The sequence below is a fragment of the Perca fluviatilis genome, chromosome 2, assembly GCF_010015445.1.
Source record: "Perca fluviatilis chromosome 2, GENO_Pfluv_1.0, whole genome shotgun sequence".
Lineage (NCBI taxonomy): Eukaryota > Metazoa > Chordata > Actinopteri > Perciformes > Percidae > Perca > Perca fluviatilis.
The window spans coordinates 12,212,627-12,238,513 of NC_053113.1; the positions used below are offsets into that span (position 1 = coordinate 12,212,627).

The 25,887-nt window shown below is 42.0% G+C and overlaps 1 protein-coding gene and 1 long non-coding RNA gene across 3 annotated transcripts; one reads left to right on the forward strand and one right to left on the reverse strand.

Moving 5' to 3' along the window:
• Positions 1-5,076: 5,076 nt before the first annotated feature.
• On the reverse strand, positions 5,077-6,148 carry LOC120550525. 2 transcript variants are annotated; one of them, XR_005637743.1, is made up of 3 exons: positions 6,030-6,148; positions 5,829-5,870; positions 5,077-5,212 (listed from the first exon to the last, which is right to left on the reverse strand). It is a non-coding gene; the product is annotated as an uncharacterized LOC120550525 (long non-coding RNA). The 2 variants fall into 2 exon arrangements; XR_005637741.1 differs by having other exon boundaries at positions 5,077-5,217.
• Positions 6,149-6,283: 135 nt separating this feature from the next.
• Positions 6,284-23,125, forward strand: LOC120550122 (alpha-2-macroglobulin-like protein 1). Its single transcript, XM_039787138.1, is given in 37 exon segments — positions 6,284-6,414; positions 6,884-6,971; positions 7,121-7,301; positions 7,573-7,729; positions 8,549-8,601; positions 9,026-9,046; positions 9,778-9,946; positions 10,023-10,107; positions 10,199-10,346; positions 10,602-10,719; positions 10,844-10,953; positions 11,052-11,219; positions 11,450-11,680; positions 12,396-12,459; positions 12,544-12,689; positions 13,069-13,218; positions 13,730-13,876; positions 13,975-14,080; positions 14,197-14,338; positions 14,773-14,998; positions 15,517-15,643; positions 15,780-15,901; positions 16,000-16,051; positions 16,354-16,434; positions 16,678-16,854; positions 17,245-17,320; positions 17,487-17,643; positions 18,668-18,742; positions 19,903-20,077; positions 20,175-20,362; positions 20,952-21,164; positions 21,273-21,391; positions 21,571-21,661; positions 21,731-21,799; positions 21,883-21,988; positions 22,161-22,202; positions 22,954-23,125. Coding segments are annotated over 36 exon segments (4,383 nt in total). The 5' UTR covers positions 6,284-6,414; positions 6,884-6,885; the 3' UTR covers positions 22,959-23,125.
• The last annotated feature ends 2,762 nt before the right edge of the window (positions 23,126-25,887 follow it).

Sequence of the window (25,887 nt, forward strand, 5' to 3'; positions counted from 1 at the left end):
TGAGCCAGATAAAAGATATTTTCTTCCATAGAATAGATTTCAGCCCACCTGATTGCATTACAGATTTGAGACAAGTTATTACTTGTGCAGTATTTGAAGTGCAGTGTGGAAACTTGAATTTGGTTTTACCTGTTTACTTTGATTTCTAAGATGTTTTCCTTTCCATTGTCTTTACCTGGTCAACAGCTTTAATATCTTCTGATTTAATTGAGTGTATCTGTTTTCATTTCAAATGGAATGCTAGTCACTAATCACTGTGAGTAAAACCAGCTGAAAATATTTTGTTAAGAGGAATAACCTTCTTGATACAAGATGAGGAGTCAGATAATGAGGTCAGAGAAGGACATTAATTTCTTTTATAAATTATGATTTAGTTCTTACAATTTTGCTAATGTCTAGATTTTTGTTCAGTAACTTTTATAGATATTCACACCTTTTTAAGGTGTGAAGGGGTGGACTGTTAGGTTGTAAAAAGATAAAACTATGCTTATGTATTATGTTTTAAATAATAAATTGTATGCTGCAGTCAGGTTATGAAAATAGGAATGGAATCTAGAATGACTAGCCTACTAAGGTAAAAACAGCTGGTTATTTCTCTCCCCCTCTCTTCCTGTCTTTGGTTAAATTGATTAGGTTAAAACCAACTATTAACATATGAAGAGGAACGTCTCTTTGAGTCTCCAACCTCCTGGTGCCAAGTCTGGGATAGAACAAAGTAAATGCAAACTCTGTAAACTTGAATATAATCAACACTTCCATGATAATCAACCTTAGTCTGTGACCTGGAGTAAACCTAAATTCAGGTGTGTCCTTATCTTGAGGGACAGGATAAATGTGGGCTCCTGAGACGATCTCAGGACTGTTCTTCTGTGACTCCACAAGAGAAGCATGAGATCAGTCCGCTGTCAGCTGCAGTGTATTGTTTTGTCATGTCGCATGGCTGCAATCTGTGTCCCGACAAGGGGAAGCATGTTTGCAGTCTGCTGCTGACAGTGTTTTCATGTTTTATGTTTAATTGTGTTTTGACTGTTTCTACCGTGTTGTTTTATTAAACCTTTTGCTTTAATCTTTCAATTCGACCCCAGCCTCTCCTTCGTCCACAGAAATCTAAGAACACGTAATTTAGTGAATTCTAACACAACCAACGGGAAACGACACGGATAATGTGTTGTTTTTTTTATACATGGGCCTATTTATGAATAATTTCAAACATGTAATGTCTGTGTATGTTTCTTGGCAGAGGCATTTGTCCACAATAAACAGTTTATTATCATTGAAATATGTTCAGTGAACCAAAGTCGCCTCCATCAAAAGTCAGTTGTCAACAACGCGTCACCAACTGGGGAACTCGGTTATCAAAATCCAGCCCGAGTTTCCCACCTCTGATTCCCACAGGAAGTGACGTGAATGGTGACGTTTTCACTCGGAAAAGCGTTTTTCCGATGTCCATGAACGCACGGTTATCCCCGGCTCTCTGTGCGCCGCGGTTACCTGGAAACGGCAGCGGTGTCAGCAGCATGAAGGTCCCCTGGGGCGCCGGTAGATGATACATTACGACCTTATTTGTAGTTTCATAAAATGTATCAGACTTTACGAATATGAAGGAAATTACTACTTAATGTTCTTACCTCAGTCCTCGCAATGTCGTGATGTTCAAATACATTCTCTAGTCAGTACTAAATATTTGAAAACACCCAGATCAAGTATTAAAGTTAATTGTTGTTTCCAAATATATTCAATTTGTTTTCATTGAATTAAAAAAATTTGCGTGCTTTTCCTGTTTCATGCTTCACTTGATGTTTAAATATGTGGTCAGAGAGAGACACCACACTGGGGGAGGAAGAAGCATTTTGCTGAAGAGCGTGGAAAAACATGGAGGGATGGTTTTGTGTGCCAGTATAACCAAGCCTTAACTCTACAGCTATACTGACGGTCAGTCTTCTCACCTTTCTGGGTACAGCTGACTGAGCACCCAAACCATCTGCACCGCAGCAGAGCGGACCTGCTCATAATCGTCTGACAGCAACCTGCAGGCCTGCACACACACAAAGAAATACACTTTTTTTAAATGAATTTTTTTAAGTTTACAAGTCTAAATGCCCACTGTGAGTAAGTTCTGTTTACTCCAGGGTTCTCATTATTTTGGCAGGTATCGCCGGCTGTAAGCAAAAAAAGTACTGCCGCGAGGGACTAAACACAAGCTAAGTTTCCATCCACTTGTCAATCGAATTATCTGAAGTTCGGTAAAAAAAAACTCATGCGAATAAAGCTGAGTGTGAAAGTGTGTTTCCATCCAACAGCTTTAAAGCGAATAAAAACCTGTGCGTAATGACGTCACATGCTGTTTTGCGATTAAATTGGTATATTGAATTGATTTGAGACATTTTATGGTGTTTCCATTCATTTTTGCACTTAATCGCACAACATTTAAGCGAACTTTTGCGAATAAAGTTTTGCTAGACAAAAGTAGTAGTTGTTAATATTAGAAGCCAAGCTATAAGCTCCGATGGGCCTTTGGCTGAGGATCTGATACAGCTCATCTAAAAGGTGGAACTTGCCTTTTATTTCCCCTCCGGCACCGCTGCGAGACAACTCTCTTTTTTGAGCCGTGTATCGCTGTTTGAGCGCCTTCCATTTACTCCGCGGGACGTCCCACGGCTTGTCGTAGGGGACATTCTAAAACGCTTAACGTGAAAAAGCTTGACGTGGTTTAATGTATCTAAACAACGATCAATCATCACCAGATGTATCATGGTCATATCTTGACATGAACACTTAAGCCTGTCAAAAAAACTAAAACGAAATCCAACGATTATAGAAGTTATCTCACGTTATGTTTTCTTCATCATAGTGTCAGATAACGTCCATAATATTTGGACATTGGGTTAGATTTGACCGTTTTAAGTGGTTATGATGAGCAATATAGGAGAGGATTTTTCTTGGTGATGATTGATCGTTGTTTAGATACGTTAACTGTACTACGTTAAGCTTTTTCACATTAGGACTTATAAAGCCAATGAGAACCGTGGAGAGTCAACCCCCAGCCGCTCCGCTGCCCTGCTGTGAAGCAGAAACGCTTTATGTCAGATAACGTCCATAATAATAGAATTTTGGGTTCGATTTTTTGACAGTTTTCCGTGGTTATGAGGGGTAATATGAGAAAGAAATTTGGTGATGATTGATCATTGTTTAGGTACATTCAACCACGTTGAGCTTTTTCCATAGGCTCTAATGAAGCAGAAACACTTAAAGGTCCAATGACATGGTGCTCTTTGGATCCTTTTATATAGGCCTTAGTGGTCCCCTAATACTGTATCTGAAGTCTCTTTTATATAGACCTTAGTGGTCCCCTAATACTGTATCTGAAGTCTCTTTTATATAGACCTTAGTGGTCCCCTAATACTGTATCTGAAGTCTCTTTTATATAGGCCTTAGTGGTCCCCTAATACTGTATCTGAAGTCTCTTTTATATAGACCTTAGTGGTCCCCTAATACTGTATCTGAAGTCTCTTTTATATAGACCTTAGTGGTCCCCTAATACTGTATCTGAAGTCTCTTTTATATAGACCTTAGTGGTCCCCTAATACTGTATCTGAAGTCTCTTTTATATAGACCTTAGTGGTCCCCTAATACTGTATCTGAAGTCTCTTTTATATAGACCTTAGTGGTCCCCTAATACTGTATCTGAAGTCTCTTTTATATAGACCTTAGTGGTCCCCTAATACTGTATCTGAAGTCTTCTTTTATATAGACCTTGGTGGCCCCCTAATACTGTATCTGAAGTCTCTTTTATATAGACCTTAGTGGTCCCCTAATACTGTATCTGAAGTCTCTTTTATATAGACCTTAGTGGTCCCCTAATACTGTATCTGAAGTCTCTTTTATATAGACCTTAGTGGTCCCCTAATACTGTATCTGAAGTCTCTTTCCCGAAATTCAGCCTTGGTGCAGAATTACAGCCACTAGAGCCAGTCCCACAATGAGCTTTCCTTATGATGTGCAATTTCTGTGTCTGTAGTTATTGAGGAGGAGAGAGGGGGGGGGCAAGGTGGAGGGTGGGGTGGGGCCTTGACCAACTGCCACTTTGCTCGTTTGAAAGCCATGATGTCTCTCTCTCATGGGTGGGCCAAATTCTCTGGGCGGGCAAAGCAGAGAAAGGGGAGGTAACCTTGCTCCTTATGACCTCATAACGAGAAGATTCCAGATCGGTCCATCTGAGCTTTCATTTTCTCAAAGGCAGAGCAGGATACCCAGGGCTCGGTTTACACCTATCACCATTTCTAGCCACTGGGGGACCATAGGCAGGCTGGGGGAACTCACTTTAACGTTAAAAAATCTCATAAAGTGAAATTTTCATGCCATGGGACCTTAAATGTCAGATAATGTCCATAATAATTTGACTTTGGGTTCGAGCTTTTGACAGTTTTCAGTGGTTATGAGGAGCAATAAGAGAGAGAAATTTGGTAATCATTGATCGTTGTTTAGGTACATTAAACCACGTTAAGCTTTTTCCTCGCCATAGGGCCAATGATGAAGAAAACATTAACGTGAGATAATTTCTATAATCATTGGATTTAGATTTAGTTTTTTTGACAGGCTTAAAGTGATGGTTCGGACTCATAAAACGATGGATTGGAAAGTTTGTAAGTACACCAGAAGTTTATGTAAATAACACTTGCCTGCTGGCTTCTGCTCTCTGCTGTTGTTGTTGTTGCTGCTGTAAGACGAGTGCTTAGGGCCGTCTACAAATTACAAGAGTGAGAACTGAAATACTGTCGTTTTTCAGAATCCTGCTACTGCAGTCTATGTCAAAACGCCAGCCATTTACACAACTTTGCCTTTAGAATAAAGAGAATACACATAGTGCTACAATCCTTTGCTTCACAACACACACATGTAACAGAGAAACCATTCTAAAATCAAGCTAAAATTAACTTAAGACATCTTAGGGCATGAAGGACACATCTAACAATACAACCTCTTAAAAAGACTGTAAGAGTTGAAGTGCTATGTGCAAAAGCGCCGTATTTATTATTATTGCACTTTGCTCAGTTGTGCTAAGATCTACTACTGGGCTTTAGGCAACGGTCTGGACTTGGTGGACTCGCGTTGCGGTTCTGGTTCTGTGGAGTCGGCTCAGCTCTTCCTTCAGCAGAGTCTGAACAGGGTCAGCACCATCCAGAACCTGGAAGCACCTGGAGCCCAGGACCTGCTAAACTTTACCATACATTTCTTAAAAATAAATAAAAAATAAATAAATAAGTGTGCTGGACATCATCATGTATGGGCATTCAAGCATATGCGTTGCAGATGTTTAAATTTGCATCCCCACTGTCAGACATCTAGGCTAATTGTTATAGTTTCCATCTCTGTCTGCACTCTCTTTTCCCCAAAAAGGACACAGTGAATACGTTGGCCAACAGAACTTCAAACCATACTGGACTACCTGATGTCATCACTGGTCTCATCTCTACCTGATGTCATCACTGGTCTCATCTCTACCTGATGTCATCACTGGTCTCATCTCTACCTGATGTCATCACTGGTCTCATCTCTACCTGATGTCATCACTGGTCTCATCTCTACCTGATGTCATCACTGGTCTCATCTCTACCTGATGTCATCACTGGTGTCATCTCTAGTGATGTCATCGCCCACCTCATGTCTGTCTCATTCACTCCTTGCCTGTGTTCTTCTCCACTAAGACATATTGTCAAACAAACATTATGTAATATATTTCTATATTAGTGTTTCCATATTAATATTAGGAAATGAATGTGTTGGTATCAAGTGGCTCCCCCTACACCTCCACCTAATGTTAGACCTACCTGTTGCCTTCCCCTGTCTTTCCTGATCCACCATCCTCACACCTGAATGAAATGAACTCACTGTTAAATATAGCAGTAGAGATTTCAATTCTATGAGAAAAGGTACAAAAGTAGGAGAGGAGTTAGAACATTTCTGCTTGTGAATGTAGAATTTTGCATACAGAATAACAACATTTATTAGATACTCGAGAGCACCATTACCTGAATTATCGTAGAAACAGATGATATCTGTAAGGTTTAAGGAGTAGATAAAGTTGGTGGGTTCAAAAAAAAGTGAGACTCCAAATCTGTCCAAAATCTTTTGGAGATTTCACAATAAAAAAAAAAAAAAAAAAAAAAGGTGAGATATTGGAGTAGGCCTATATGTGATGTTAGCCGTTCACTGAATATGTGACGTGTAAGCCCCACCCATTTCTAGCACCTAAGGTAATTGTTTGATTGGTCCTGGGTGGACGCAGGTGATCTGAATTGTCATCATGACCCGGGATATATACCGATGTAGACGGGCTCGGTCAGAACTTCCTAAAGGAGCGTCGAGCCCCCGATCAGACAACTCAGCCCAACCGTGGTAGGTGGTCTGAAAGAGGTAAGACTTCCACTCGGGGAGCTGAAACTGAAACATGGCGCTGCTACGCGGGTCTTTCACTTCATTAAAGACATTCACTTTTGGGGATTTTGGTTCTTCTACAGTTTTGTGGCGGGGCGGCGGGGATATATCGGGAACTCTGGTTGCGGCTGTATAGTCTTCTAAAGCAAATGGAAGAGTTTCCAAATGTTGCTTTCTTTTAAGTTAAACGAAGAGCAAAAGCTAAAAGGGAAAGCGAATGACGACTGGGTTTGGAAAGTTTGTTTTTCACACACACACACACTTGGAATGACAAACTTTCTGGACTTTAAACATTGCCTAATTAAACTGTAAATTGCAGTTTGCCTTACACACCACAACATGAAGTCTATAAATGATTGAATGGGCTACCTTAAATCAAATCGAGGATGGGGGTGGGATTCTCTATCAGATTATTAAACAGATGCTGACTCATGATGATCTCATTCAGTCATGGGTCGTCCTGGGATTCAGATGTGGACATGGAAGCTGTGTGTCTTCTTGAGCTGGATGTGCGTGGGCCAGGCGGCGGCAGGACCGTAAGTTACCTCCCCGGTTAAAAAATGATAATAGCCTGTGGTTGAATGACTTGATCACTGGTAAGGATTTTATGCTGCATAATCTTCTGGGTTGGGGTTATTTCCATATTGGACAGTGAGATATGTACTGTGTGTGTCTGTGGCTGTAGGCAGTACATGGTAGCCATTCCTGCAATTCTTGAATCTGGCGCTGAGACCAGATTCTGTGCCAGTCTCCTGGAGCCCAGCGAGACTCTGGAAATGAGCGTCACTCTGATGTCCCAAGAGGCGAATACAACCCTTCTGGAGAAGACGTCCAGTGTAGAATTTCATACCTGCATTGACTTTAAGGTCAGCAACTTTCCTGATTTGATTGATTTGCTAATTTTAACAAAATGTGTTGGAAAAATTTGAGTTGGAAGCCATTGATGGGATTTCATAACTCGTATACAAACGGATTTGTAAAGGAAAGAACACAATATAAATACATAATTGTGTAAACTGCTGATGTAAATGTGTGATTTTTAACCATTTAAGTTGCAACAGATCAAGTTAAATATTCATAAATCATGTTTGAATGGGATGTAATGGCTCTCTCTGTGTCTATAAATCTTTGTCACAGGTTCCTTTAGTGCAGGATGAAGTGGTGCAGGACTTTGAGGTGGAGGTACGAGGCGACACGTTCTACTCTAAAGAAGTCCGAAAAGTTAAGATCAAAGTCTATCGACCAATGACCTTCATCCAAACGGATAAACCAATCTACCTTCCAGGACAAACGGGTAATTTTGAGCTGATGGCTTTATACTTGATTTATGTTGGTTACTTTAGATTAGCTGTTTTTAATCTAGGTTTGCTTGGTTACTTATCTAGATTACTTGACTTTTGTATTTGCTTATAATAATTAAGGTGAGATCCCTTCCATAATCCTTTTTTCTTTTTTTTTTTTTTTTTGGGAGGAGTCAGTTTCTTCACCTGCACAACTTTCTTTTCTTATGTTTATGCCACTTTGTGTTGTGCGAATTAATCAAATCAAAGATCTGATTTTAGTACACAATATGGTACCATATATAGTAAAGTTTCCTCTTTACAAATTGCTGTGCATGCAGCACTGCGTGTAAAATGTATTCCCACAATATCAAATCTTATATATTGACATTCCCAGGATTTTAAAATAAAGCCCCAGAATGCTGGAAGTCTGACTACTGGCTCTAACAGGTAGTGAGAAAGTGATTGTGCCCCAGAATATCAAGTCGTTTTAACAAGCCGTAGAGGTTCAATTCCCAGAAGCCCAGAAACATGTTGGCATATACAGGGTCTATATAATGGTAGAAATGAAATGTACTACTTTTCTCCTGCTGCAGTTGAGAGCACAGAAGTCCCCACATTCTGGATATCATATTAGTAATGTGCCACGCTGACAATAATATTAAATAAAACACGGTATCTTTGTTTCCGTGCAAAACTATCCCCCACTTTATTGAAATCCAAGGCTGTGATTTCTCAGTTAACAGAAGACCAATCACTGGCCTGTTAGGATGTCTACCGCTGCTGTAGAAGAGCTGTAAAGGCTTCATGTAATCTCTCTGCATGTCTCTCAGTGCATTTCAGAGTCCTCACACTGGATACCAAGTTAAGACCTGTCCATCAGCTGGTGAGTGTTTGACCGGTCTTTCCTTTCTTCAGGTCTCATTCATAAACCGTATCGGTGGTTATGGTTTGATAATGGTGCAGGTTTTAGTTTTGATTGAACCAGAATATGATCTCCTGGTGAAGCTCTGGGTCAGTAGTACAACCACAGCCCCTTTTTTAGGTAACCTCCCAAGCTGCTTTGAAGGTTGCTGACCCAGTGATGGATCTATTCCATGTTTTCTCATTTTGCAACATTTTGTCACAAATGATCCTATATAATTGGAAATATCAGTGGAATCTATACTAGAGATTACAATAAAGGCTTCTTTTCTCCAGAAAACTATAAATCAGAATGAATATAAGAGCTCAAGTCTTTAACTCATGACAATGTGATGCCAGGAATACAAAGCAGCTTGTGCTTTAACAAATCTTTCTTTCTCTTACAGTACGATGTAATCGAAATAGAGGTAAGAGTAATATCTACACTTTAACATACTGGTTATTTTTTATTATTTTTTTCTTCTAATACAAATGCCTTAAAGCAAAATGCTCCAGTTGACTTATTAGGCTATTAAAAGTTCAGCATGTTAATCTCCTAAATACATGAAGTGACTTATAAGCGGTCAGGCCCAAGCTTTATGGAAGGTTTCACAGATTCTGGTATCAAATGTGATAAACGCCCAGTACGTTGTGTGGAGGCCTGTTTTACAACTTGAACAAGACCTTTATGAACGATGACAAGAATTCATGCATGACCTTGGACACAAATTCTTGCTTTACAGGCTGCATTTTCTGTTTGACAAAAGTGGGGGGAAAACCTTTTCTGGAGATATTAACAGCCTCTAATGTTCATTAGATGAGTTTCTTTATTTATTTATTTTTGCATTGGAAAAACTCTGACTAGCTAGAAAGTGGACCAAATGTTAAGATAGGATTGTCATACTACATAAAACTTGCTTTTAAAAAGGAAATGACACAAATGTATATACTTTTGCAGCAAATTCTGTACAAATGCCCATTATACACTAAGACAATATATCTAACTGGCCACTGATATTAGCCTGCGTGTGTTCCTACTCGTACAACTTTACACCAAACCATGGCCCACTTTAATCAGCCATCTTGTGGAAGAAGAAATGCCGCTTTTCCTGTATTCCTGAGTTTCCCGTTGTCCCATGTTCTTGACTTCACTTAACAGGATTCTAACAGCAACAGGATTGGCCAGTGGCTGAATGAAACCTCCTCCAATAGGAAGATATTGCAGCTTTCTTACGCCTTGAACTCTGAGGCCCGTGAAGGAGCTTACCAAGTTACTGTGTCAATTGGGTCTGAAAAAATCCAACACAGCTTCAAGGTGGAAAAATACGGTAATTATATTTTTTTTACCATCACTTTTAATCTGTTTAATGAAGCAAAAAATGCTAATAATCCCTTTGTCCCCAGTTTTGCCTAAATTTGACCTACAAATGAATGCACCTGATGAAGTAAGCATTAATCAGGAAGAAGTCAAAGCTGAAGTCTGTGCAACGTAAGTAAAAGTTGTTTTGCTCATTACTCTTAAATAATCTAAAATGGGTCCAGTTTAGGGAATGGTTTCTTTCTCCATGTCATCTAATTAGGTATACATACGGACAGCCTGTGCCAGGCAGTGTTGACTTGAAGGTGTGCCGACCTTTTGATCCCTATGTTATACCCCGTGCAATCACCCCTGAACATCCAGAGGGAGTCTCTGTAATCCCGATGCCTTGCTACGAGGAGACAAAGCAGGTACGGTAGCTATGGTGACCGTCTCATGAAGCAAGGTGCATAGCCTCCTACGTAATGTGCACATTTAACACTACATATTGTCATCGGGCTTGTCTGTCTGATGCACAAATTTAGGAGTGTAAAAGTTCATTTTTATACACGAGATAGTAGTTTTGACAGTCAAAAGTTTTGAAGTAATAAGGGTCTGACGTGTGGAGAGTTTGAAATGTCCTTCACTTTTTCCAGTCTTTGATGTTATTTAATTGTGCTTTCTAGACGGACAAGAGAGGCTGTGCCACTTTCAGCTTCACAATGTCAACTTTCACAAGAATTGCGCAGGAGGCGCTGCAAGATGTACTGCAACTCAGTGCAAATATGGAAGAGGAGGGGACAGGCAAGTCGTAACGTATATTGTACTTATATTTCAAAAAAGTTAGTTGGCCTATAATAACTGACTATGCCATGTAATGAAACAATACGGCGTCCACATTGTTGTAACATGAAGGCTTCTTGTAAAGGTATTTCACGCTCCCAAGAGAAGACTACGGGCATTTCTTATGTTGTTGGAAAGCTGTCTTTCACCGACACTCCCCAGACTTATAACAAAGGATCAAATGTGGAAGGAGAAGTAAGTGCATTTGGTCTTCACTTCTTCAATGTGCTTCTATACACGGTGCAACTGAAGCCGTGGGCGTTCTCGGTGATACAACGTTGTTCTTCCGACAGGTTAAAGCGGTTTATTACAATAATACAGCCATTCCTGACATGCCGGTGTTCCTGTTTGAGGGTGAAAGGTGGTCATCGCGTTGGTTACAGAATCTCACAACCGACGGTGATGGTGTCGCCGCTTTCTCATTGAGCACAGCTGCCTTTAAAGGAGACGTCCACTTACAAGTAAGAAGTAGAAACTACAATCTGTAACCAACATTCATCATGAAGATGATAACACCGTCCAAATCTGACATCAAATGGTTTCTCAATATGCTGCAACTGACCAAGGTGCCATATAGGAACAATCTGTCTATAACAAAAAGAAGAGAAATTGTTATGGCTGTAAAAACTGAAGCTTTCTTCTACTTCATCTCCCACGATCTCATCTAGTGTTTGTTTTCTCTGCTCTCTAGGTTAGCGACACACCGACACTGGGCTACAGTCCTTACAGAACGCCATACTATGAGTCTAATGATCACATGGTGTCTCCGGCCTGCCATGTCTTCTCCTGATACCGAAAGACGGTCAGCTCCCTGGATGTGAAGGAGGAGGATGAACCACTCTCCTGTGACGAAGAAGAAGACCTCTCCATCCAGTACACCATCGTTGGAGAGGCCCAGGGCTTTATGGATGTGATTTATCTGGTGAGTGGTTGAACTATTTTCCTCTCACCACTTCCATGGACATGGGGAAGATGTTTTTAAAACTACTTTTACATCGCAGGAGATTTTTGTGTTGCGTGTCAACATTTAAGCATTGAAAATGTTGAGAAATGGTCAAGTTTGACAGTTAACAAAAGCGCTGTACTGGAAACACTGTAAAACAAATCTGGTAAAGAAATTCCAGATGAGTTTCCACTACCTTTATCCAAATATTAAAAGTTAAATATCCAGTCTGGAGAGATTAAGCCACTGGAGAATCACAAATGACTGTTTAGGGGAAAAGGATCAAAATCAATGAACCAAAACTATATATATATTATTTATTAATAAATAAATAAAACTTTCTAGCCTAAACCCAGTAATGCAACTCATGTTCAAACTTGTCTTCAGCCCCCAACCAATGCTGACTTATGCAAGGTAACATCCCCCCCCACAATATGCAGTAGTACTCTCCAATATACAGACTTGTGTTTTAGATTTGTAAAATTGTAGCGTTACCCTTTTTGAATACATTTTACAGAGTCTCTTAAATATCCTGCTCTGGATAAGTTGTTGCCTTTTGAATAACTCCTTTTTCAACTAAACGTTTTAACATGAACCATATAAACTTCTTCCACGATGTACTTAATCACATGACAGGACCTCACCGCAGACAGGGCATGTTGCATTACTGTCATTTTTCTTTTAAACTTCCCAGGTCTTATCAAGAGGAGCCATTGTTTTACAAGGAGTTGAACGGGTGGAAATCAAAGATAAATTGGGTGAGCAAAGTGACTTGTCTTGTCAGTATCCTTTTGAGTTAGCCTGGCCGATCTATGGAGTCATGTGAGCGATTGTTGTTTCAGTGAATGAGGGCGAGGTGTCCTTTAAGCTGACGGTGTCTCCAGACATGGCGCCAGACGTCCAGGTCGTGGCTTACGCCGTCCTCCCCAGTGAGACGGTGATCGCCAACAGCGCGGACTTCTCTACCGAGCAGTGCTTCAGTCAAAAGGTCAGCCTGAGAAGAACCCAGACATGTGGCAAAGGCTGTTCTCGTCAGATTTTAGGTGCAGAATCAAAACCTCAATACAGCATGTAGCCTTTTCTTGAAGGGGGGGGAAAAGCCAGTTACCTATGTAAGACAATTTTTAAGTATCCCACTGAAATGAATTTCATTAACTTCCTACATGTTGGGGCCACCATTTTCTGACTCTACTGCATGGGTAGAGTGGTATAATCCAGTGGCGTCCGACCTGTGGCCCTTTGCTGCATGTCGTCTCCTGTCTCTCCCCAATTTCCTGCTATTACTATTGAATATCAGGTTGAAAAGATCCCAGGTTCTCCTCTCCCACTAAAGTCCAGATGGTGCGCTGTGTCTTTTCCGCGGTCAGGTGTCGCTGGCGTTTTCTCCGTCCTCGGCCGTCCCAGGAGAGGAGACCATCATGCGGGTTACCACCCAGCCAGAATCTCTGTGTGGCGTGAGCGCTGTTGACCAGAGCGTCCTCATCAAGGAGCCAGGGAAGACTCTGAATGCAGACAAGGTAACTACTAGCCTGGATGCCAGCCAAACTCAGCCCCGCCCACAAAATTCAAGGTCAGGTCATATTCTGACTAGAATCGGAGTATGACCACATCAGGCTAGGTAACTACTGGAATCAACTATATGCATGTATAACTTGTTACCTCTGCATAATCTTTTGCAAATGTATCATCATCCATTTTTACTCTGCAGTTATCTACTTGTCCCATGGTTAACCTTTTTCTCCCTCTACCAGTTGTACATGGTTATCAAATATGCATTGCAGCTCAATGCCGATTGTTCTTTTAACCAGTTGTAAGCATGCGGTTATGAATATGTATGTATAAGGTGATGCTCACATATGTGGCGTAGCCCTCTGTAGGAGTGCCTTATGGATAAAGGCAATGATTTGACAAATGTAACGTTTCAAGATCTAGGAGTATCTTAGTGTCAAAGTGTGTCCCAATTGTCAGATCTTCATGGAACATCTAACGTTGTCAGTTTATAACTTTGAACCAAACCTTTCTTTTCAGATATTTCAATTGTTGCCGGTCACAAAAATGTCCTATATTCCATATGACGTTGAAGACAGTGTAGAATGTTTGCCTGTGAGACCGAGAAGATCTATTTTGCCATACCCCAGAGGTGATGGGACAGCTGACGCTTATACAGTTTTCCAGGTACTTTCTACACAAATGAGTGTCCAAAATAAAGTATACTAAGGTTGTGTTGCAGATTTATCAACTTTTCGGTAATGCCGGTTTGTTGGATTATCTAGAATGTAGGGATGAAGATGGCAACAAACCTGGTTATCAGAGATCCTTCATGCCTCGAATACAAAGGAAAAGAATACTACCAGGGCTATGGCGGCTATGGCAACTATGGTGACTTTCTTTGTTTTGCTCCAAGTGATGCATGCTGAATATTTACTTGCTCATTAAAACAGGTCCTTGCTTTGGTTTTTACCTAATGAATATTTTCTCCATTCTTCCTACCATAGCCATAATGAGAGCAGAAATGGCAGCCCCTGGCCCTGTTGGACTTCCTGTGGCTTTTAATGGGCCATCTCCTGATCAGTCCCCAGTAGAGACGGTCCGCACTTTCTTCCCTGAGACCTGGATATGGGACCTGGTGGAAGTTGGGTGAGTTTTTGCCACAGAGGGTTTTGATGGTCAGAGGCTCTCACTGACTTCCTGCAGTCTCCCTCCACACATGAATGGCATGGAACTAATTTACTGAATCTGCTCCTAAACTTGGAGTCTCATTTTAGTTATTTTAGCAGAATGTATTAGTCATTTTACAGGCAATTTCTTTTAAAATGGTGTATGGGGAATGGTCTTTTTGGGCTAGAGTACACATGAAACACAGAACTGCATTTGAGTTTCTGAAATCTCAAGGACACAGCATATGAAACCATTTCACATTTGAACATTCTTTTTAGCTAACAGTAACTACAACATGGCGGTGTTACTGCAATTTAAGTCAACACATATCGTGTTTTTTTTCTTTTAACTAATCTTAATCATGCGAGTATTTTCAAGTTTACCGTAACACGTCTGTGTATCTGCTGATCCAGAGAGTTTGGAACGAAGAATGTGTCCCTCACTGTCCCGGACACCATCACCACCTGGGAGACGGAGGCGTTCTGTCTGTCCCCTCAGGGTTTCGGCTTGGCGCCGCGTAAAAACCTCACGGTCTTCCAGCCCTTCTTCCTGGAGCTCAGCCTGCCCTACTCCATCATCCGGGGGGAGCACTTTGAACTGAAGGCAACCACCTTCAACTACCTGACCAGCTGCATCATGGTCATTTTAATTTTTTTATTTGTTTTTGTGACCTACAAATGCTAATGTTAGCATGCTAACATTCCTGCTATGCTAACCTGCTGATGTTTAGCAGGTGTCATGTTTATATTGTCCCCACCTTTAGGGTAAATCTGTATATCCTGTAAGTCTTAATCTGGAAAGTGCTATATATAAAATTGTTATAATTGTAGTAATGACTTTACCCACTCCCTTTTTCGATGTGCAATCAAAGGCACCTTTTTTAAAACCTTGAAACCTGTAAGGATTGCTGTTTAACTTCACCCACCTCTCTAGCCGGTCCTGTAAACGCCCTCAAAGGTTCTAGTGAATATTTGGAATACTCCTAATTTAGTCAGGCTTCAAGCTTGATGATTGGATCTCCTTTTTTATTTGAAAAAAACATTAGCAAGATGTACCAGGGGAAAGGTTAAATGTTGCAGCATTGTGCTGAAATTTGAACAGTTTTGTTGAATTTGCCCTAAATCTCCAGTTTTAAATGTGTATTCTCTCTTGAACAGGTCACTGTGACTCCAGCCCCCTCCTTAGATTACACCCTCACCCCCCTCTCTGGTGACCAGTACACATCCTGTCTGTGTGGCAGTGAGCGCAAGACCCTCAGCTGGACCATGGCCCCCTCAGCCTTAGGTGAGACTGGAGCTTTTATCCACCAGGCTGCCGAGGTGGAGGAGCATTTTTTTTGAGCTGTGAAATCAGCAAGATCCCCATTGGTGACAAAATGTCATTGTTCTGAATAAAGTTTGAAACGGTTTGTTCTTTTTAGGAGTTGTAAATGTGTCGGTGAGTGCTGAGGCCGTGACATCCCAAATCTCATGTGACAATGAGGTTGTGAGCGTGCCTGAAAGAGGACGAATTGATGTGGTCACACGACCTCTCATAGTAAAGGTTGGTACTTGTTTTTTTTGGAAAAGATGATCAAGGGAGAATTTTCTATCCGTGAACTAAATGGAAACTCTAACTCACATTATTTCTTTCCCTCTCAGGCTGAGGGAACTGAGGTGACCAACACCTACAACTGGCTGCTCTGCCCAAAAGGTCCGTACGGTTTACACCAGGCCTGGCCCAGCAAACGTGTGAAAAGACAAATACTAGAAGTTGATTAGACTGGTGTTAAAACATGTGATGGAGACATTCACTACTTGCAGATAGCGCTTAGTTTCATTCTGGCAAGTCTAGCGCAGGTGTTATTAACTAATATCATAACTGTCATTAAATACACTACCAACCTAATGAATGAACCCTCCATTTTTGTCTGATCTTAATCCAGTCTGACTGGTTTCAATACATGATCCACTGACTTTATTTTAGTGCTGAGTGTTTGTTCTCTCTGTTCACAGGGCAAGCTTTGACGGAGGAAGTGGACATAGAACTCCCTGAGAACATTGCTGGATCTGCCCGTGCTTCAGTATCAGTACTCGGTAAATTAATGCATTCATTTTAATTGAGAGTTGCTTTCCCTTTCTTCTAGGAAGGGAAAAGGCTTCCATCAATAAGAAATCTGTTCATTTGATTAAAGTCAAAATACAAAGTGCATTTATACCTTCAACATTTTAAAGTGATGGTTCAGAGTAATTTCACCCCAGGGTCCTTTGCACCACAACCTCAATTCAAACACCCGTTAGTTGCACGTTTGATCTCAGTGGTTCTTCGTTTCTGGGCAGGTGACATCCTGGGCCGGGCTCTGGAGAACCTGGATGGGCTGCTGCAGATGCCGTATGGATGTGGCGAGCAGAACATGGCGCTCCTTGCCCCAGACATCTACATCCTGGAGTACCTGAGAGACACCCAGCAGCTGACCCCAGCCATCAGGAACAAGGCTACCAACTTCCTGACCAGTGGTGAGGCTCCATTTTACTCTGGTAGCTAAAAGAACCCGTACACCAAATCTACCGTCGGCCACATTCTGGTGCTGGTTGCACAAAATGTAACAAGCGGCGTGCATAATCACTTGACAGTGCTCGTCGTTCCTATTAGGGACTAAAGGTCAGGGGCACCCTGCTGGCCTCTAGGTTACAGTGCTGACAACAGGCCCCCACCCCACCGTAACAACCTTGTTGCATGTCATTCCTTTCTCTCCCTTAATTTCATCTTTTTAGTCACCTGTCCACTAAAGGCATAACATGTTTACTACATCTGTAGATTCAGTTCCAGAGCAGTTTTCACCTAAAACGAGCTAATCAGAAATCAAATCAGTAAATGCCCTAATTGGTGTCTCTATTGTTCTACAGGCTACCAGAGACAGCTGAACTACAAAGATAACGACGGCGCTTACAGCACATTTGGAGCAGGACCAGGGAACACTTGGTGAGAACGTTACTGGTCAATCATCCACAAAGAATAATGAATTAGACATTTACATGGTGTGCAACATTTACTACGACATACAGTTTCTACTTGTAGAGTAGAGGATTGTCGTGAGCCATTAAACGGATCCTAAGAGCTTCCTCTTGTCTTGTTTTAATATCCTCAGGCTGACTGCATTTGTGTTGCGATCGTTTGCCAAAGCACAGACTTTCATCTACATTGACCCAGCCAACATCGAAGCGTCCGTGACTTGGCTGAAAAGTAAACAACAACAAAATGGCTGTTTTGAACAGTCGGGAAAGCTCTTCCACACCATAATGAAGGTAGTTAAAGTCCCTCTTTACTAGAGTTTGTATGACCATAACAAACTGAAGGTCGGTAAGTTAACTTTACTAAATTACACTTTTGCTGTAGCAGTAGTTGAATGGAAATGCACCATCAGGACTTTGATTCATGTCTCAGTAGTAAGAAATGCCAGCCTGGGGGCCCACTCACTCATTTGCAATGTGAGATAATTCCATCTCCGATTAATTTCAACAAGTTTCCCTTATCAAAAACAAATGCCGTAATTGGGAGTCATGCATGCGAGAGCCTTGTGGGACTCAATGCATTTCCAACTGAGGAGCATTTATAAACAGTGGCAGTGTCCTGTTTAACAAATGCTTAAGTCTACTTGAGTCAGGCCCCTGAGTGTTGGAGGTACAGTGATCGGTCTGTGTATACAGTACATAGCCCTATATACAATATGTACAGTGTGTAATAACATACAAATTGTCCATATTTATTAATGTACTAAATACATTTACCCATCTCTCAATTTTAAATGAAAGGTTTCTTTTTACAAAAGTGACCCATCTGGTAACTTCTACCAAATTTGAGTCCTATGTATTGAAAGGATTTCCATCCAAAAGTGACTTGTCTTTGAATAAAGTCCTATACCTACATGGTAAACAATCTGATCAGTCATCTCGTGTGTGGTTATGAGCTGAGAGTTTATGGTTTGAATTATGGTGGAGGTGGTCAGTTAAATCTATCAGGACGAGATTATATACCAACCAGGGAATCCGAATACTAACTGAAGGGAAGAGGACGGAGTATGCAGGGCCCTCGTGTGAGGAGGGCCCAAAAGATGCTAGAATGAACAGCCTGTGGATGCGGGTCATAGAGTGCCTTTTTTTACCAGGCCCAGAATTGTGTGAAATGCCTCTGGCTATGGGGAGTAGACTGGCTTTGGCTGAAACTGATGGAGATGGTGAAAGGGGAGCAGAGTACGGTAATAGACGGGCCTACATTCTGCATCCAGTGAGTCAGACTAGATCACTAACTCCTTATGCTTCCTCTTTACAGGGTGGAGTGTCTGATGAAGTTACTCTCAGTGCCTACATCACTGCTGCCTTCTTGGAGATGAACATGTACATAGATGTGAGTTGATATTTGTAATGAGTGTATATGTACATAAGATGCATTCATTTGAATTTAAATATTTATGGCATGGCACCAAAGATTCTGAACTGTAGGGATTTATTTTTAGTTTTAAAGGACCAGTGTCCACATCAGGAGTGGGTCGGTCACTACCCGGTGTGAGTCGAGTGCAGATGGGAGTTGCACACGCGTCACTTTGCAACAAGTAGCCTCCAAGAAGCTGCTAATGAGAGACTTCTGTAATGTTGGCAATCAAACCCAACCAAGGCTGTCACTTGAATGGCGTTTTGAGCCAATGTTGGCAATCATAGCGATCAAACATCTTTGAAATGATTCCATCGTCTGTTTGTAATGAAGTTTTATTTATAGATTTCACAAATTTCAAGTGACATTACACCGTTAACGGTTTAAATCTGAGCATGCACAACTCATCTGCACTCGTCTCCCATCGGGTAGTGACGGGGTCCACTGCCATGTTGCACCGCCAGGTTTCCCGCAACGGACCAACCAAACGCTGGCTTTAGAGAGGGCCTTTCATGTGTTGACATTGAAGTGAAGGCCGCTGTAGGTTCTCCTACACGCTTGGACAGAAGGGGGAAGGGAGGCGTATTCAGGTGGTTGCTGCAACCTCACCGCTTGATGCCACTTAAGTAGTAGAAATACCCAGTTAGTTTTAGTACAGGCGGGAAGTATTAGGTTGTAGTGATGAGTCTATCATAAGTCTTTTTCAAAAAGCTGAGCAAAGGAGCATTTTAGGCCTTTATTTGTATAGGGCAGTTGAGACTTGAAAGTGGAGAGAAGGGGAATGACCTGCAGCAAAGGGCCGCAGGTCAGAGTCAAACCTGCAGCCGCTGAGTCGACAGTAAACCTCTCTATATGGGCGCCTGCTCTACCAGGTGAGCTAACCAGGTGCCCCAGAAAGGGGTCGTACAGTTCCAGTTTTCAACAATGCAACTTCAGTGACAATTTAAAGTAAAAACCTAAAATGCAACAATAGGAGGTGCAGTATAAGAGTGAACAAATTTAAAGAGGCAGCATCAGAAAGTTTGTTCCAGATATGTGGAGCATTTCAAATTGAGCGCCGCTTCCCCTCAGTTTAGTTCTGACTCCAGAGACAAAGGCAGCAGCGAGAGACAACTTCTTCTTTGAATCTGTTGTAGGATCCTGCGGTTCATGGGCCGGTGAAGGCTAGCTTGTCTTGCCTCAAGGAGTCCATCAGTGACCTCAGCAACACCTACGCCACAGCTCTGCTGGCGTACGTCTTCACCCTGGCAGGAGACATGGAGACCCGTGCTCACCTACTGGGTCACCTAGACGCTGTTGCGTTACGAGAAGGTGAGTCCTCCTCCACGAAATCATTCTGGCTTCATTCCTGTGACCAAGCTTACCCTGTGCCTGTTGGGCTCTTTGTGGATGGCTGTTTGTTTTTTAGGAGGTTTCCTCCACTGGTCTCAGACAGCAACAGAAACGTCAGCCTCTCTGTCTGTGGAGACCAGCTCCTATGTGCTGCTGGCTAAACTCAGTGCCTCCCCGACTGCTGAAGACCTGGGCTACGCCAGCCGCATCGTTAGATGGCTGACGAGCCAGCAGAACTATTACGGAGGATTCTCCTCCACACAGGTACAGCCCAACAGGGTTCAGCTGGACTTTGAGTCAAATGTACAGTAATCTCTTCTGGGACAAATGAGATGAACAAAGTTATTTAAAAAATGTGTGGCTTAGCTGTGACCAAAAGCCCATTTTGTCTGACAGCCCATTATCCCGAAAACAATGGCATGGCACATGGAAAACAGCCCAATTTTCATGTTTGTGACAATGCATTTTTCTTCAATTGTTTCTTTAAATGCTGTGTTTAGCTTATGATGTAAAGGAAATTATTTTAAAACTCATTATTTAGACATGCATATTTTATATTTTTAGAAAGATACCCATTTTATAATAGGCCTATCCATAATACTTTTATAACAATACCCATAATCATTTGTAATGTTATTTTTACCTCAAAACCTCCCGGCCCCCATTGTGAAAACAGTTAGCCTAGGCTATTTCATTATATTTTATCCAGACAATGCATAGTACACACATAAATGCTGAATTAAATGTGTCATTTATCAGATCAGACCCCCGTCCCCACCCAAACCCCTGCCTCTGAACTGCTCAGAACCTGAGAGCCCTGGGTATTGGTTCTTTTCTTCTGCATGTGTTGTAGGACACCGTGGTGGCTCTTCAGGCTCTGGCTCTCTACTCCACTCTGGTGTTCAGTCCAGAGGGTTCAAGCACCGTGACGGTCCGGTCTCCCGGGGGCCAGCTGGTGTTTGACGTGAATCGGAACAACAAACTGCTCTACCAGGAGAAGCAGCTGCAGGACGTGACGGGAAAGTACAGCCTGGAGGTGAAGGGCACTGCATGTGCTGCCATACAGGTCAGTGGTCTGGTGTACATCAACCACCAATCCTGATGCTTCATACTGTACATTTGAACCAACTCGAGCAAAGAATTATTGACTTTATGAATTACTTTCCTTGTTTAGATTTCCCTTGTTTATAACATCCCAACTCCTGCTGCTGATACCACCCTCAGTGTTCTGGTCGAACCAGAGGCCAACTGCACCAGCAAAATACCCAAACTCAGTCTGAAGCTAACATCCCTGTAAGTAATCAACAAGCACATCCACGACATTGACAAATAATCCTCTGCATCTACCGGCTTGAACATAACTGTTGGATGGACAGGGAGGAATGTTTACAACTTGTGGCTAAAACGAACAGTAAATGGAGCCTTCCAAAGCCTCAGATTGACTTCATATTTTTCTGGTATTTGCATTACAGATATAGTGGAAAGGAGTCCAGTACAAACATGGTTATCCTGGATATCAAAATGCTCTCTGGATTTGTCCCAGACCCAGAGTCTTTGAACATGGTGAGTGATTCCAGTAACTTTAAATGGAGTTGTAGTAGTCATGGTAACCCAGCTGATGTCTCCTCACAGCTCAAAGGTGCCCTGCTGGTGGATCGTGTTGAACAAAAGGAGGATCATGTTCTGGTGTACATACGGGAGGTGAGAGGGATTTAAAGTGACAAACGAGAGATGATGCTCTCCAGGTTTGTTACTGATCATGTGGTCTGTTCTTCTTCCAACAGTTACAGAAGGACAGAAGAATCAACCACAGCCTGACGCTCGTACAGGAGTACCAAGTGCAGAACCTGAAGCCAGCCGTGGTCAAGATCTACGACTACTACCAGCCAAGTAAATCGGTCCTCTCTAGACCTCACTCACAGAAGTCACAGCACGCGCTGTTCTGTGGTAGCTGTAAAACAACCTGAACGGTTACCCAAATAGTAACTTGTAGTATGTTAATATGATAGGCTATTGAACATATGATGCAAGTTTAACAAATTATTTTTTTTTTTCCCTTAAGGTGACCAGTCTGATACAGCATACATCGACCCTTGTGTTGCAGGTAACAAACTGATACACAGAAGCACTATGACGTAATGTAAACTGGAATGGTTTAAACGATTGTAAAAGTGCCAATTTTGTAACCTAAAACCAAATGAAGCATACAACCAGCGTAGACTGTAAAGCCCAGCTCACACCAAAGATTTGCAACAAGGAAATGACCTTTTTAGAAGGTTGCAGCAGGCTGATGGCGTCGCCTGCGACTCAGCTTGTCAAGTAGCCATTGGCTGGTTTTAGAACATAAGGCACGTCACCTGTTTGAACAGCCAATTGGCTCGTAGCAAAGTCAGCTGGTCAAGTCGGTTACAAACTGTCAGCTGGTTCTCATCAGCCGTTCCCCTGGTGACGTGCCGTCTCGATAGTTAATGTTTGGCTGGTTAGGGGAGTTGGTGTCACCTCTAAACGATGGAACTGCTGACTAGACGGGAGAAATTAAGAATAGAGGGGACATCTCTTGTCTGTTATGTGGGACGACTCCATTTCATGCCATTCTCCAGATGCTCTATCATCTGGCCAATTCATTACTACTGTAAATTAACCACCCTCATTCATATGCTACAAATTATATCCAGCTACAAAAAAGCTGGAAGTTCAAATGGAAGTAGGTCTACAGAGTCGTTGAAGAGGATACACTGTTTCGTATAGTAGCATGGGTGTAAACTGTCAGATGTCAGAATGTAGCAAATCTTTGGTATGAACAGGCTTAAGTCTCTGCAATGAATTTTTTTAATTTTTCATAATTTCTTTTGCAGCTTGAAGCATGTGGTCAGTCCTCTCTTCATCCAGAAGATGCACATTATGTACTAACACCATGTCTGTTTTGTATTTCCTTGTTAGTATTCTGCCACAACCCCTTACAGCTGTGTAACTACTGTCTGAAGTGAAATGCATAATGGATAATTAAATAAAAAAATGTGACATCAATGTCCTGTTTGAAACTGGTCTTTTGTTGAACTTTTTCTACAGTTTAATCTTTTTGCTGTTTATCGTATGTTGACAAATGACCCTTTTGCTGCAGGTAACGGATTATTTTACAAAACAAATTCTTAGTCCATACATCTTAACCTACAGACACATACAATCGAGCAGAAGTATTTTGAGAAGCCGGTTAATCCTAAAGTGACTGATTTTTCTTCAGTTGCAGCTTGAAGGTGTTCTCAGTTATTAAATAAACCATACATTTAAGGATTGTAGTTCAATGTCTGCTTGCAAATAAGCTGCCAACGAAGACTGAAAAATATTCACTCTACTTTTAGTTCAGTTTTGACTGAATTTAGACTTAAAGCTATCAAGGTGACCAGACGCCTGTACTACGAAGCAGGATTTGGTGTTAATGAGCTAATTTAAGGCTCAACCCAGGATTTTCTGTACTACGAAGGTGGATCAGTTTTTACTGGGTTCAATCGCCGTGGTAACTCATGCTGATCACCTAACCTGGTCGGGAGTGGGGGCCTGTTGCACAAAACCAGGATAAGGGATTAAGCCGGGATATTCAGGTTATCCTGAATGAATTTAGCTACCATCCTGCAGCTACAACTGAAACACGCGTTTCTAAATCTCTGCTAACGTTACGGATATAGAGTAACTGCTACCACGCTTCGGTAAAGTTAGACAGAAATTGGCAGAATCGCCGGGTTTGCGGTTCAATAAATCTTAGACGAAACGTTATTACTTACACAATAGGCAGCTCTAACCGTAGGAAGGTAGACAACAAGCTACAACCCGTTTTTATCCGCAAGTACCGTCTACATACACTCACCTTAAAGATTATTAGGAACACCTGTAAGATTTCTCGTCAATGCAATTATCTAATCAACCAATCACATTGCAGCTGCTTCAATGCATTTAGGGGTGTGGTCCAGGTCTAGACAATCTCCTGAACTCCAAACTGAATGTCAGAATGGGAAAGAAAGGTGATCTAAGCTACTTTGAGCATGGCGTGGTTGTTGGTGCCAGACGGGCTGGTCTGAGTATTTCACAATCTGCTCAGTTACTGGGATTCTCAGCCACAACCATTTCTAGGGTTTACAAAGAATGGTCTGAAAAAGTAAAAACATCCAGTATGCTGCAGTCCTGGGGGGCCGAAATGCCTCGTTGATGCTAGAGGTCAGAGGAGAATGGGCCGACTGATTCCAGCTGATAGAAGATCAACTTTGACTCAAATAACCACTCGTTACAACCGAGGTATGCAGCAAAGCATTTGTGAAGCCACAACACGCACAACCTTGAGGTGGCTGGGCTACACCAGCAGAAGACCCCACCGGGTACCACTCATCTCCACTAAAAATAGGAACATGAGGCCACAATTTGCACGAGCTCACCAAAATGTGACAGTTGAAGACTGTAAAAATGTTGCCCGGTCGGATGAGTCTCGATTTCTGTTGAGACATTCAGATGGTAGAGTCAGAATTTGGCGTAAACAGAATGAGAACGTGGATCGGTCATGTCTTGTTACCACTGGGCAGGCTGGTGGTGGGGGTGTAATGGTGTGGGGGATGCTTGGCACACTTTAGGCCCCTTGGTACCAATTGGGCATTGTTTAAATGCCACAGCCTACCTGAGCATTGTTTCTGACCATGTCCATCCCTTTATGACCACCATGTACCCATCCTCTGATGGCTACTTCCAGCAGGAAAATTTGAAATTGGTTTCTTGAACATTACAATGATTTCACCGTACTAAAATGGCCCCCACAGTCACCAGATCTCAACCCAATAGAACATCTTTGGGATGTGGTGGAACGGGAGCTTGGTGCCCTGGATGTGCATCCCACAAATCTCCATCAACTGTAAGATGCTATCCTCTCAATATGGGCCAACATTTCTAAAGAATGCTTCCAGCACCTTGTTGAATCAATGCCACGAAGAATTAAGGCAGTTCTGAAGGCGAAAGAGGGTCAAACACGGTCTTAGTAGGGTGTTCCTAATAATCCTTTAGGTGAGTGTATATGTGGATAAATACAATGCATCCCTGTGAGCGTTCAGCTTTCAGCCGAGCGTCTAGGGACCGTCTACAAAGTGCAAAACCGAAAGTGGATACAAAGATAAAATTCAACAGCTTCACTGTCATTGAGCCTAGCTCTTCCAAAATCTCTCCACACATCTATGGCCTCTCTCTGAACATACTACACCTGCTAAGTTTTAAAAATCTGGCTCAGCCAATTTATAATATATTTTTATTTGGAAAGATTTCAATACCGTCAATGCTATTGAGTCTAGCTCTTCCAAAATCACTCCACACATCTGGGGCCTCCCTACCAACATACTACACCTTCTCGTGTTGGGAAAGCTGGCTAAGCCTATTTTTAATGAATTTTTAAGGGGAAAAAAATCCAATGTCATCACTGTTAGTGAGCCTAGTGCTTCCAAATTTACTCCACACATCTGGGGCCTCCTTCGTAGGTATACGAAAAAACTGTAAAACATGGTTCCTAAGCTTTCCGCAAAAATCGTGTGTGGAACCGAAGCAGTTTTTTACACAGCAGTGTGTTCCAGGCAGTCTGAAGTAGTGAATTATCTAGAATCTAGAAAAACAGAATTGCAACAAAGACCTCTTCAACTAATACAAACAATTAACATGAGCAGCTCAAAATGGCGGAAGGGGGATCTCTGGGGGCGGGGCGCTGTGCTGTAGGAAAAAGTTTAACGTGGTTTAATGTCCCTAAATAACCATCAGTGATCACCAAA